This window comes from Ascidia mentula, chromosome 1 (genome assembly GCF_947561715.1).
Source record: "Ascidia mentula chromosome 1, kaAscMent1.1, whole genome shotgun sequence".
NCBI lineage: Eukaryota > Metazoa > Chordata > Ascidiacea > Phlebobranchia > Ascidiidae > Ascidia > Ascidia mentula.
The window spans coordinates 3,126,609-3,140,849 of record NC_138566.1 but is presented as its reverse complement, the minus strand read 5'-3'; the positions used below and the strand labels follow the sequence as shown (position 1 = coordinate 3,140,849).

The 14,241-nt window shown below is 38.5% G+C and overlaps 2 protein-coding genes across 2 annotated transcripts; one reads left to right on the top strand and one right to left on the bottom strand.

The window, feature by feature from the left end:
• The first annotated feature begins 907 nt into the window (after window positions 1–907).
• On the top strand, window positions 908–1,670 carry LOC145917845 (placenta-specific gene 8 protein-like). The gene is made up of 3 exons (XM_083003141.1): window positions 908–1,064; window positions 1,253–1,392; window positions 1,554–1,670. The coding sequence occupies exons 1-3, from the start codon at window positions 908–910 to the stop codon at window positions 1,668–1,670; spliced, it is 414 nt and encodes a 137-aa protein (XP_082859267.1).
• A 3,041-nt stretch (window positions 1,671–4,711) lies between these two features.
• Window positions 4,712–12,076, bottom strand: LOC145903100 (low-density lipoprotein receptor-related protein 1B-like). The gene is made up of 13 exons (XM_082991183.1): window positions 11,934–12,076; window positions 11,325–11,524; window positions 10,600–10,780; window positions 10,025–10,187; window positions 9,384–9,520; window positions 9,094–9,194; window positions 8,497–8,719; window positions 7,976–8,128; window positions 7,388–7,536; window positions 6,954–7,062; window positions 6,178–6,408; window positions 5,780–5,864; window positions 4,712–5,513 (listed from the first exon to the last, which is right to left on the bottom strand). The coding sequence occupies exons 1-13, from the start codon at window positions 12,010–12,012 to the stop codon at window positions 5,432–5,434; spliced, it is 1,893 nt and encodes a 630-aa protein (XP_082847309.1). The 5' UTR covers window positions 12,013–12,076; the 3' UTR covers window positions 4,712–5,431.
• Window positions 12,077–14,241: the final 2,165 nt, after the last annotated feature.

Here is a 14,241-nt window from a genome sequence, read left to right as displayed (position 1 = left end):
TTCGCAAACCGTGCTCATATATATCCTATACTGCCCCTACAAATACTGTTAGGTCCCGCAAGCATATTTACTTTGGTTTGCAACGCGACGAAAGTCATACCGTAAAATTAATTTCATTTCATTAATTTCGGAGGTTATAGAGAAACGGTAAGATCAACACGGGATGTTGTGTTCTTTAAACAGAAACCATCGGTTTCTGTTTTGAACGACTAAATATAGTCACAACCACATGAAAATATTCACGTAAGAGCTGTTCCAACGAGAGTGCTGATGACAGAAAACAATTAACTAAACTACCGTCACTTTGTTAATTAAAAACACGAAATTTTATTAAATTAAATTGTATCCAAGGATATTGATTAGCTGTTGGATAGGAATATTATTCTATTCAAATTTTTAGTTTATTGGTACAAAGTGGACAAGGCTTTTGCAGTTGCAACTCATAAATCGAATTAGGCAATGAATCCACCTCTTTCACGTGTACAGCGACCCCTTACCCATTGCATTCTATGTAACGTCAGGTGCACAATCGAGGCTTTGTTGACTCACTATATTGTCGCCAAAATACATAAACACAACGCGTTGCTACTGGCGATCTAGAAATCATTAACTTAAATAGGTGAAAAAATTAATTCGGTTTTCAAATTGAGATATTGCCAAGTGTGCACAGTTCAAAAAACTTGTGACAAGTAAACGCTTGCTGACGTCTTGAAATATCAGGTGGCTTATTTGCACCCAAAAATTTGCGGTACAAATATGGATTCCGGCTTTACGATATACTTAGTTTAACTTTCGTCAAGCAGCTCTACATTGTCAATTTGTGTTGTATATATTGGATTTACAGGAAGTTGGTTGAAATTTGCCAACTGCGGTCGTTCAGCTGTTTTAAAATCTACCGAGTTTCAAAATGGAGAAAAATAACAAAATACATGACGAGCAATCACTGGCCAGGGTTTCGCAAACTGTTTTCACGCAACAGCCTCAGACAACGGCTATTGTGACGCAACCAAAGGAAAGACAATGGACCACTGGAATCTGCGATTGTTGTGCGGATTGTTCGATTTGTAAGTGTGGTTGATAAATTGGTATGGCGGAATTTCAAAACTTGCATTTGGCCTTTTTAAAATTGGACGTAAGTATTTTTTTAGACTTTTTCGACCAATATCTATTTGCAAGTCATTCTAACAGCAAACGTTATGATTAGATAAAGTCAATGCTCTGTGAATAGTAGCTACCCTTATCGTTTTGGCAGGTTGCTGTGCAATTTGTTGCGGCATGTGCCTGAACTGCGCTTTGGCTAAGAAGCTTGAAGAGCACTGGTGCGTTGGTTGCTGCGGATCTGCTGGGCTTATAGCTATGAGGACAAAATACAGAGCAAAGCACGGCATTTATGTGAGTTGAGATGTATTAAATGTTAAGATTAGAAACGCGTTGTACATCTTTGGTTAACAAACAGAAACATTTTTGCATTTATGAAAGATAACCGGTTGGTATTTTGAAATACAGCACTGCAGTGACAAACTTGTGCCAACGGTTAATTGATCTTTATGTAGGGAAGCATGATGGAAGATATTTGCTGCAGTTGTTGGTGTGGAATGTGCGCCCAATGTCAGCTTGCAAGAGACATGAAGTCGGAAATGTACCCGTACACTTGCTGTGGCTGTTGCTAATCTTAAATGTCACATGATGACTTCGTACTTAGTGAACCCAGTCTACGGTGTTTAATTCACTTAGATCGCCCTGCCTATGTGTATGTATGAATGCTGACTTTGCATATAATGAGAGGGGTACCCGTAGCAACCCAATTTGCAGCGATAACTTGGTTACTCATTCTGCAATGGCTCTGACGGCGCTAGCGCAATGAGTCTGCTGTGTGAGGCCAAAGTCGCCTTGGCTAATAATTGCCTGAATGTCTCTCCGCAATGTTAAATGGCAAATAATTTAACCCGAATAAACAGTTTTTTATCGGACTGGAAGGAATAAATACCAAGCCGCCGTATAGCATGAAGGGTAATGATAGCATGCAGTGTCTTGTCCCAGCAATAAAATAAAATCGAATTAGATTTTAATGGTACATCACGTGGCATAACAGCTAACACAAAGTGGTAAAAGGAAAACGCAATACTAACTCAATAACAGTTGAAACTTGTCCTTGTCTGCTGCCACTTTTTAATCACCACGTAGTTTCAAATGAGATGCTGCATAACGCCTTCTGTTTTGTTATCGTGTGTTTCAGATTGCTTGACCATATTAAATGTCTTTTGCAAAATACAACATTGAATACATAACAGGGTATGTGTGAACTTCATTTACTTAGTAAAGCGAAGGTTTGACATTTGAGAAAAGTTTCAATCTTGTTTACTTTTGATAATTGTCTTTATCTGGGTGACTAAAATAAACGAACCAACAGTAAGCAATTACCAAAGTAAAACAGCATTCTGACAATCTTTAAGGGCACTATGTAGAAAAACCAACTGTGTGACTATTTGCAACTTGAAGTACACATATGTTAAAACTGCGCCAAGTCAAGTAACCAAAGGTGACAGTCGCTCAATTGTTTGGTTTGTTGATAAGACAAGTGCTTGCAAACACAATGCAGGCGTTGACGTTGTTTTCATGAATTATACCAATGTTACCAAGAATGACTTTAATGATCGACTAACCCAGAGTTGCCAGCAGAGGTTGAAATTCTGGTAGAGCAGCAAAGATATTTAAAGTACCAGGGTGTTGCTGTTCGTTTGCCAGTGCAATCGAATCCAAGCAATACAAAAGAGACAGTGAAATGTAACGAGGCAAGGGCAAGTAAAAGCACTGTCAAATGCCCGTCAAATCTTGAAGAAGGCACATTTGTAACAAGGTATTTGTGAACTCGATATAGACTTTTACAGTTAGAAACTCACTCCTAAAAAAACGCAGTATTCGTTATGTTATCAGTGCAACATATGAAAGGTTGTGCAGTCTGTTATAGAGACAAAATTCTTTCTCTAAGTAAACTTGCCACTCCCAATAACATTACGGCGACGCACCATTTGGGAACCTCCGCTCCATGGTTTTCGATATGGATCGCGAATTCTGGAAAGTCAAATGTCGCACAAATGATGTGTATATTCAACAGTAAACAGGGGTGTTTTAAGTTGAAATTTGCTGTTGGGTCCTATTTTTTGTCACTTGGATTCAGTGCCTGAAAGGTCATTGGGCCAAAAGTATGGGTGAAAATGTTGGCCAACAGCAGCAACCATTTCCCTCTGGATTTCCGAGAGTCATCTACAACCAACCGGGGAATCCCATATTTACCCAACAGCCCCCACCTGGTGCCCCACAAGTCGTGTTCACCCAACAGCCCTCACCTGGTGCCCCACAAGCCGTGTTCACCCAGCAGCCCCAACCTGGAGCCCCACGAGGCGTAGTCATCCAGCAGCCCAAATTAGGGGGTGCACAAGGGCTAAGTCAGCCCCACATGAAAGCTTATGTGGCGGAACGGGATTGGTCAACTGCAATTTGCAGTTGTTGTTCAGATTGTTCGATTTGTAAGTGTTTTGTCGTTGCCCAAAAAGTTGACACATTTGTATAAAAAAAAAAAATTTGGTAAAAAAAAAAATAAAAAAATCACAAACCTCAGGAGTTAGCACAGTATGGCAGCCCTGGATATAATCGACCTTACATAAACACCGTATTTAGCAAGTGACCATGATGGATATGTGGTGTTATTGACAGTATATTTTCCAAGCACTGTTTTCTTTATCACTAAAGGTTGCTGCACTTTCTTTTGCGCGCGGTGCCTTCTATGCGCTCAGGCAGAAAAACTGGGAGATCATTGGTGTCTTTGTTGGTGTGGTTGGACAGCACTCATTGCCATGAGGAGCAAATACAGAGAAAGACATAATATACAAGTAGGTGACGCAGTTACGTTATATTCACAAATTGCTAGTGGCGCTTGTTGAAAGCTATATACAAATAGTATGCGTGCTCTTTTTGTTACCACTTCTTTAAACATTTTTTATTAAACTAAATTAATAACGTTTCCATGCTTGCTGGACTTGTTTTTTTATGTTGCTTCTGTGGTTTGCATTCCGCTGATGATGGCTTTTTGCAGGGCGAAATAAACTTTTCTGATTTTAAACATCTTAAAAGTTGTCGGCCAGATTGATTTTGTAGTTTATACTCAGCAACGGTAATCGATCGACAACTTGCCATAGCTTTGTTCACTGATCCAGTAAAGATCAAACTACTGATTTTTCATCCCTTTAAACAACACTGTTTTATGAGCAAATGGGAACTTAATGAACTGTTATAAAAGTCTTATTTCATCTACTTTCAGGGTAGCATGTGTGAAGATATTTGCAGCGTTTGTTTTTGTGGGTGGTGTGTCCAGTGTCAACTAGCAATAGACATGAAATCGGAGGGATACCCGGTAACCTGCTGCGGATTTTAACCAACTATACCAGCACCGAAATACTATTTATCATTATCTTTAATACATGTTTCTTCGGTGTGTAATTCTCAACGCTTAATTTCATGCAATCAACTCGGTTTCTTTATCGTGTTTTTGTAAATTAACAATTATAAATTGTGTGCACTGCTAGTCCGTGCTTCAAACCACTTGTTACAAGCAATCGCAACTCACTAAGAATGGAAATGAGACGGAGGAAAGGTCGTTTACACACGGGGAGGAAATTTCGATTCCCGACCGAATGCGTTGTTTAGCAGGAACTCATATGATTCGTGTATTCCTTTTTAAACTTAAAACACAACCGCTTCTTAGGTGAAATCAATACAAACACAACCGCGTTTACGCTTATTAACAAAACAAGGACAAAGGTAGCATTTGAAGCCAACGACACAACTATGAAACAACTTGACAACGTATACAAGTTTAGAGTCCTTATTGCAATTAACACAATTGAACAAAAAAGCAACATATATCGTACACTTTAAACATGATGGTCAGCAGATTAGTTCAGTGTAAATCCAACAGAATGATTTTCACAGATACACGTGTATATCTTTTAGTTTCTACAACGATTAGAGCATAAACAAACAATTTACCACAGTGTCAGATACAAAAAAAACAATTTAAAATTCCTAAAATTTGATTTTACCAATAAAGTTTTCAAAATCATTAAAAACATGAAAAGCATTCAAAAAATGCATTGCTTTATAGGATGATTATATCTCGTACAGAACCAATGAATACAGTATGTCTCTATCACGCATATTTCTTCACATTATATGTTTTTTTATTGCGATTAAAACAACGTTTACAAATACCCTTTAGCCATTTGCCTGGCAATAATCAACACAACAAAATAAATGTAATCAAGTCTGTTCGAAGCCAGACCGGCATATATGTGGCATAAATCCGTGGGGACAGTTTGCTTTTAGAAAGCTTTTAGACACAGTCTCGCTGTTTCCAGTCGAATGAGTTTTATTTTCACTGCTGCATCGTCAGAGGAAGCGACTCGTAATCCTTGCGTAACAAAAAGTGTCGTAACCGGGGATCCCCCTTTCGGTATCTGTGAGAACAAACGTCACGTGACCGAGTTACTTGCGTCGCATTTCAGTTTCAATTTTGACACAGAAACCCATGTTGGTGTGCACTCTGCACATGTCTTAAACTCATCAAACACATATATCATACGCATTACGCTCTATTTATTTTAGCTTTACTTTAGTAGTTGAAGAATGGTTAAAGCTGATGCTTGTGGATAACAGTACATGAGACGGTTTCGTTTAATCACGTTGGGAAATTTAATATGCATCGTAAATCGTAAATACTCACCTAAAAAATCCGTACAACGATCCAATAATCAAAACCAGGACCAAAAGAACAATCAACGCAATCCAACCACCGCCCAGTGCGTTACCTAGATAACGTAAACCCACGTGTTTAGACAAAGTAACTATTTGACAACTCACCACTGATGCCACCAGACATAGTATCAATACAAAAACGTTAATCTGGCAAAAAAGAATAAACATATATATTAATTCCAGAAGAGCCGTTTTGTGTTGATGCCAGCTGTTTCTATGAGCTCTTGGTGGACAACAAATGGTAAAATATATTGATCAGAAAACCATATTGATATTCGGCTGCTTACTATTTAACTTTTGTTAGACATCAACAAACCAGAATGTAAATAACATACTGTATCAAAAAACACATCAGCACTAACGTACCACCGCCAGTAGAAGGGGAATTTCCGTCTGGCTTAGTTTCATTGTTTAAAGATGTTTGAGAAGTTTTAGGTTGCAACATTTTTTTGTTCGATGCTGTGGTGGAATTTCCTGGTGTTGGGAGCAATTCGTCAGTGGTTGGAATATCGGTTTCGCTGAAGTCGGATAAGTTGGGCGTGAGGTTTCGAATGGTGTTGGTAACTTGGTATGTTGTACTATCGTTGCATTCTAAATCTAATAAACAAAAAAAGTAACGTGAAAATGGCAAAAGAATCGCCTGTTGTCTCTAAGGCTAACGGAGACTCAGTAATAGATTAGCACAAAATATTGTAAATAATCCTGAAACAGACAGACGACTAAGGATTATTTGTAGTATTTTGTGAAAATGCAATGTTGAAAAGATTCACAAGCTATTCTGGCAAAAAGAAAATAGTTTACTCGGTCGTCCTGATGAATGTCGGTTGCACAACGACGAAATGTTGACCAAGTAAATTATGTTTTGTCAGAATAACTTGTGAGTTTACTTAATATTAAGACCGGTCGCGTCAGCAACAACTTGTTAAAATGTCAAGGTCCAATTTGTTTGGAAACTGAGGCCCTGCTTTTATTAAAGAATTCAAAAATTGACGTGTAGACAGACAGACACTAACCACATACTAAATGTTTTAAAAGTCGCCCTTTTATTTATATCAGTCAACCATTGTGGTGATTTTTATTAGTCCCGATAGATTTATTCACGTTATTAAAATAAAAATTTCAAATTACAAAACACTTCGAACCTGTGACGTTGACCATGAAGATACAGTGGGAAACCTCTGTACTCGCTCCGACCGCAATGTAAACGAATTCATGCAAACCCACACCAAGTTTTAATGGCGGTTGTTTTTGCTGAAAAATAAACAAACAATTCATTCGCATTATGAAAATCATCACGATATCGCTGCAGATTCCAACAGAGAATTTAAAATAAGGTGAGCCTTTTTGCATGTTTGTGAGTGTGGTTAAGTATGGTTTTACTCTTTTTGGTTCATCAATTGACGATGCTTTCAAGGGAAATGAATATATTTGTAATAATAATTAAAAGATAAAAATAGCAAATATACTCTTCGTGAGCTATTTTTGGTTAAAATTAAAATGATTTTTATAAACTTTAACAAAAGGCACACATGCCACAAAACGTCTAAAATACACTTGATAGACAGCACGGGGTTACCTGACTTGACCTCACGTGCACCGGGCCGTGGTTGTCGGTGGCTGTTGGTGGAGTGAAGTTAAATGTACCCATCCCGCCGCACTCATCCGTTTTTAGACGAAAATCACTTTTTGGACACGTGCTTCCAAAACTAGGCCTAGTGCGATTTTCTGTCACAAATTACAACTGATCAGGTATAGTGCGAGGTAGGGGGATTACCACACATAGAAGCTTTAATGCAAAACCAACATTCTTAGAAGCAAAAGAGCCACATAGGAAAGAGTATAGTCGATATGTGTACGATATTTATTTATAGAGTGATGGTTGTTCGTTTTTGCCTATTTTAGTAAACCCATATCAAGAACTGGTAGATTAGGTCTTGTGATGGTCGAAAAACAAATGTGCGGTGTTATTTTTCAAAACCAGCAGGCACTTTAGTCAATCATTTCATCCTATCAGGCCAAACCGAATTGTCGAAATTCAATTTTTCAACGGAACAATGCTGGCAGTTTTCAAAAAACTGCACATAGGTGCAATTGCCACCGTCTGTTCTTAACCAATCTCAAATCAACATAGAAAGGCAACTATTAAGAGGAACAAAGTCCTCACCGCTTCCAGGTATATATAAACACGTGTTGTTTTGTGTCGTCATATTGTAGTGATTTCCACATAAACATTTCCGCCCTCCAGTGGGGATGGGAAGACAGATCTGATCACAACCTCCATTGTTCTTTCCGCAAGCGGATGAATACGAAGAGAGATCTAAACATTAGGTTTTGCGTAAACCAGGGGTGTCAAACGGGCCGGCTCCTGGGCTAAATCTGGCCAGCTATGCCTCTTTCGGTGTCCTGCGACATGCTAGTTTCACGCTTGAAATAAAACTAGAGAATAAATAAATGATAGCGACTGTTAAAAGTGGAACCAGAGCGCTTTGACAAGTTACGGTTATTATGATGTCATAACGTGACATGGTGACGTAACATTATCATGATAAACAATGCTACAAATAAAATGCAAATAAATATTTGTATCATTATTTGCCAAGTTGATAGTCCTGGTGTGAATGTCATGGTGCCTAAACGAATAAATTTATTAATTTACGTAACCAGGTATTATCAAAGCAGCTTTACCTTGTGGCAAGACCAGCCAAACTCCTGTGTCCATTTGATCGCTTTGATGCGGAAACGACGCCACTTTGGTGTAATTTAACGCAAGTCGCGCGCTTGAATGCAACCTAACGCTAGTAAGGTTTCCATAAAGAATATTACAACCAGTTTCGTCGTCGAAAACTCTAACATATATCAGGGACTCGTGGACCCCCATCAAATTTAATTTGGTGTTGTTAGCGCCCACCTGCGGAACAAAAATGGGTTATATTCTGTCCGTTAACAGCAAAACGGGGTTTGTAAAAAAACATTGCGCTTGTTAAAAAACTGTTTTGTTCAAATCATTGAAACCAACCACGGAAAACCCACATGAACATTAAATATATTTTTACAATATATTCACTCTTTATTACAACTGCAACAGGGTGGAATTATTCCACTTTTTAGAAAGGACAAACTAATGCAAAATGGGAGAAATTCAGTTTAATTTCGTTAAAAGCAGTGTAGTGGTAAATGAACAGATGGAAGTAACCAAACTTATGTATTGTTCGGTTTATATATTGAATATTGCATCTACATAGGAACGAATTTTTTGAATGTGACATGTTGTGTATAACTTACTGGAGTATTTGGGGCGGCGACAGTTCCATTATCCCCGTTGGTTAAGTTGAACCATTCAATATCGTGCTGAGAAGAGTGCGAAATCCAATACAGCATGTTTGCTGCGAGAACGAAACTTTCATAATTTCACATTTTTTGCGGAAGGACAAATATGATATGTTTTGTCTGTTTATGAAAGGGCATGTATGTATATAAAGACGGCTCGTTAATGCAGAAACGAAACGCTATATTCACCAAAAAATATGCGTGGTTCGGAACAACTGTTAACAAGAGAATACGACTGTACTCACTTCGTGTATCAATGGCAAAATTCTTGATATCTTGTTTAGGAACATGAGTCTTCGACACTGTTCCGTCCAAATACGACGATTTGATCGCGTCTATATATCTCTTGTCCACTTGCAACTTCTCTCTCCAGAAAAGTTTCCTGGAAAAGAACATCGAGCGTTGGTTTCCAATGAACTTTTGTCCCAATATGGCAGTTCAGTGTTTAATTAAGCAATGAGCCAATAACGATCAGTGAGCTGTATAGGCATTTGTGTGCACCGTTTTAACCTATCACGTTTCACTGGTGCAGCTTGTGACTGACAAAGGTCTTGTCGGCCTAGTTCGGTACCAACAGATTTTGTAGCCGATCAGCCACTAGCTGCACTGATGAGAACTGATAGGTCGAAATAGCATGCACAAGCGCCTGTGGGTCATTGTGTTTGTTGACCGAATAATCGAAATTTTATAGCGCCACATTAGTATGGAGTTCCAAAAGAAACTTTAAAATTAAACGATTTATTTACCTTTCAAAACACGTTATTAAACTGCACTTGAAAGCAATAATTGTCCAATGGTTCAGTTACCCCGACCTTGCATAAAATGAAAACATCTCAAGTGCATAAATTAAAAAAAAATAAAATCAGTCGTCATATCTTTGACTCACCCGAGTTTTCCGTCAACAAAGAGGTGATATTTCTTTGAAATATCGTGAGTCGAAAGTGTGTGCGTGACGTTTGCCAAGTCAAGCGACGCGACGAGAACAGACTTTCGAAGCTGGTCGGCAATGTAGAGGTTTCTTGCACCCATGTCTATAGTCATGCTTGTCACTGTACAAAATACATCACAGGTACTGTAATAAGGCTTTTTTTAGCTCAACTAAATTTTTTTAACCGTGCATACAAAGTTCGATTCACAATCGTGGGTAAAGGGAAGTATGTTTGTAAAAACTGAATGCCATTGAACAAACAATCCTGTACATGTTTTAAATACGCCGATTACTTTTATTTCCGTTCTGATAACAAAGCAGCACAGAGTTACTAATCAAAAATTATTAATCATCAACCCCTTCAAAACATTCAGCACCAAAGAGCAACAACAACATACACTGTGCAAGGTTTTCTGTAGTCTTGAGATAACTTTTCGACCCGCGGGTCAGAAATTATAGCGGGCCACGTGAGCAAATTTGGACAAAGACCAACGAATTTACAATAATTAAACTGTTAACTTAATACAGTATACCGTTAACATCAGAGAGATACACCTCCCTTCCACTCCCGTCTATGGAACTTCTCAGTATGCTGTAGGTTTGTTTATCCCAATAGTAAAGCAAACGTTGTTCCTTGTCGTAGGCAAGTGTATCAGGATTTTTGTAAGCGCTCAATAAAATCTTGCGAATCTGTTCCTTGTCAGTTGTCGAAACCTTGTAAAAGAAGACGTAGTTTCGTTTTAAAATAGAAAACCCATGGATTGTTTACAAAACTAAGGTTTTTTTTTTATCGGTTCACAAATGTTCAGGGGATAAAATAAACGGCTTTTGTTGTAATATGACGTTTTGGAACATTGGTTTAAAACGAAAGTCATTTGTTTCCGACGAGGTTTATGGCTTGTTGCTGCCTCTGAAACGTGATTTCTGGCACCTCTGCCGGCGTAGGAAGGGATTTAACAATGTACCAGAATTTTGTTAAACATTAGGCATGCAAGCAGGAACCTTACAATTAAATTTTAACAATGTTTCCAAAAAATAAACTATATCTGCAGGCAGGTGACACACTGATTTGACCTACAAGGTCTTGTCAGTGGAGCTGGTGACTGTGGCACAGTAAACCATTGTGTTTTCGTGTAGCAGGCAAGAATTCTCAAATAAGCAAATAATTACTAAATTTAAGTTTTTCACAACTATTTGGGACACACTAGCTGTTGAATTCTCACAAGAGGGAATACGTTCACAGCTGATAAATACCTACTTTGGTATCACTCTGATTTGAACTTAACCCAGGGTGTAAAACCATGAAGTGATCGTTTATGTTGTCGACAAGACACGAACGGATATCCTCAGCCAGACGAAATCCACTGTCGCAAGAACAACTGTAGTTCGAACCTGAAGGGAGGCATATTTGCCCGCACGGCTTGGAGGCACACGAATCTTGGAGAACTGACGAATTATCTGTAAAATATCATGCGTAAGAACGCGGGAGATTGGCAGCATTGGTCTTGGCGTCCGGATCACATGCCAAAAAGGTTTACAGACAAATTAAATGAGTTGTTCCGAGGTCTCAAGTAAACTGTCCGGTCATTCAGATTTTTATTCAAATCTTTTAAGTTTGTTTGATAAAATTTATGGTTAATGGGCAACAAATACGGTGTTTTTGATCAGTATCTTAAATTATATCAAGATTTGGAAATATTGACTGGATTTTAGGTTCACATTTCAGACAGCACACATCTGTTGTTATTGGCTTAGGTTAGGAAACGTGTTGGATGGGAGTTCAAATATCAACAATTGATATTGTCTATATGCTATGTGTGCACAATACACTTGATAATATGTTACCTTGATGGAAAAACCAACACACCTGTAGCTGGTCCATTAGTTGGTAAAGCTGTAGCGTGTCCCAGTACCACGACAAAGCAAATTAGATTGATGGCGTCCATTGCTTTATGTTAAAGTTATTCTAACATGTGGAAAGGCAAACACTACATCAATAGTAAACCACCTGGGACCAAAAACAGAAGTTAACATGGTCATTATCGGAATTCGACACGAAACACTTCGACAGCACGTTCAAGCAACAATCAAGTACAAGTACAGCAGCTTAAGGAACGTTGTAATTAACAGCTTGTCAAATTATCTGGCAAAGGCACGCCGCCATGCCAGAGGAAGTGGCTTACTGTTGCAGCTTGCCTTTGATACCAGCAACACGTGTACACAGTAACCAGCAATTCGGTGCGTTTGTTTCGTTTTAAACGATGACTGCTTAGTTTAGGAATAAATTCACGATCTTTAAGTGTTATTCACAACAAGACATTGATTAGTAGCAAAACAATTTCGACAGCTAAATGCGCTCACATGGAGTAATCTAATTAAACGTTGGTTTCAGCAGTCCAGCAGCACAGTTACGATAACAAAAAGCCTCACTGGGATCGGACTTGCATTCTATAGCACTCGAAAACTAACAACTTTACCCATACGGGACCTGCCGCTAGTGAACGTGAACAAAAACTCCAGGTTTAATAATGTCTAACTGAAACTGTACAACACTAAGGAACAGCACATCGGCAAAATAATAAACAACGACCGCGGCAGAGACCAAGCACCAGAAAAAAGGCGCAGGGCATTCTTGTCACTGCAGCCTTAGCTCATATCCTGTAACGCTTCCTCGCCATAGTGAGCACAACACTGCTATAAGAATGCAGTTTCACTTCCAGCGAATAGAAACTAAACATCAAGCAACTTTGAATCTTTGAAAGTTTAAGTTTAGTTGGGCACATTGAATGTGGGTATGACATGTGCAATAGTATGTTTTGTTATTCCACCAAAATGGAACATGGTTTTGGTGCGGCATATCCTTATTGAACATCGAATATCTCATGCTAAATCTGTTTCGCCAAAATCTCGATGTAACTTTTTTCTCCACACTGGTTGTGAAGTCAAAATTTTCCCATTTGACCAACAGAGATCTGTTTATGCCTGCTTATGCAGCTGGGGAGAGGTATATGTCTCAAATATTTGTGTCCCGAAGTAAAAAAAAACTTGACTTGACGGAACCTAACCGACAACGTACATGGATACAGAAGTTCACTGGCCTCTCATTATGACAAAACAACTGGATTATTGCGTCATGACGTCACAATATGTTGCTCCTTTAAGACGAGGTTGCTGGCTTTACAGTTTGCAGTTGATGTTTCTTTTGCCTTTTGTACAACCAGTTTTCACAAGTACTGCAGTTGTGCATTACGATGGACAAGTGGTTACACTGCAATGTTTGTGTAAAGCGCGTTTCTGATCGACCTGCGGCTTTTTATTTAACCAACTGCGGGCACACTTTTTGTGATGTTTGCGTGAAAAATGGTAGGTTTTTATAGGTACGATAATGTTTAGTACCTAACTTCAGTAATTTAAGTTTTGTTTTGTTGGCAGCAACTGCTTCGGGTTGTGCAGTATGCCATAACCAGTGTTCAGTGCTGGAATTGAAGGACAAGGTAAGACTAGTCCCTACTTGTTAGTTTAAACATTGTTGCAAAACTCAGATTTCAAATGTTTGATGTTTTCGAAAAGGTTCCTGAAGAAGTAAAGATGTTTTTTAAGTCGCCAGATGAAATTCAAAACCAAGCACTTAAATTGCTGAGACAGGCAGATGAGGTAGGTGCATTATGCCCAAATTAAACACCTGCGCCACCATTTTAATCGCGTCTACTCTTTCCAAGGCTCGGCGCTTTCAACAAAGCCAATTGAAACGTTTACTGCAGTCGTTTGATGAGAAGGTACTGGTTTACGATTTTATTTTAGACTATATTTGATATGGTTTTGGATTGGTTAACGTGGTTATTCATAGTTTGGAATTTTAGTTTGTACAGGAATAAATTCCAGCATTTTTACAGATCAAGAAAGAAGCATCGTTTCTACAAAGGGCAATGCAGAAAATGGAGTAAGCTCTTGTTTAGATTCAGTTAAAAACATATAGCTTTCAATGACAGCCCATCATACATTAATTTACCTTCTTGAAACAGACAGCAGAAGAAGGAAATTGGTGATTTGAGACGTCATTTAAAGGCGAACGGAGGGTATGCCATAATTTAACCATTCAGTGTATTTGTGAAGGTATTTAACAGGACGATGTATTGTACGCATACACGACACAAAATGGAAGCTGATAATTTACC

Coding starts and splice junctions, on each gene's coding strand:
- LOC145917845 (XM_083003141.1), top strand. CDS start 908: ATGGAGAAAAATAACAAAATACATGACGAGCAATCACTGGCCAGGGTT. Junction 1,065..1,252: donor TTGTGCGGATTGTTCGATTT/GTAAGTGTGGTT, acceptor TCGTTTTGGCAG/GTTGCTGTGCAATTTGTTGC. Junction 1,393..1,553: donor GAGCAAAGCACGGCATTTAT/GTGAGTTGAGAT, acceptor ATCTTTATGTAG/GGAAGCATGATGGAAGATAT.
- LOC145903100 (XM_082991183.1), bottom strand. CDS start 12,012: ATGGACGCCATCAATCTAATTTGCTTTGTCGTGGTACTGGGACACGCT. Junction 7,537..7,975: donor TTTATATATACCTGGAAGCG/GTGAGGACTTTG, acceptor AATTTGTGACAG/AAAATCGCACTAGGCCTAGT. Junction 6,409..6,953: donor CTTCATGGTCAACGTCACAG/GTTCGAAGTGTT, acceptor TTTGTTTATTAG/ATTTAGAATGCAACGATAGT.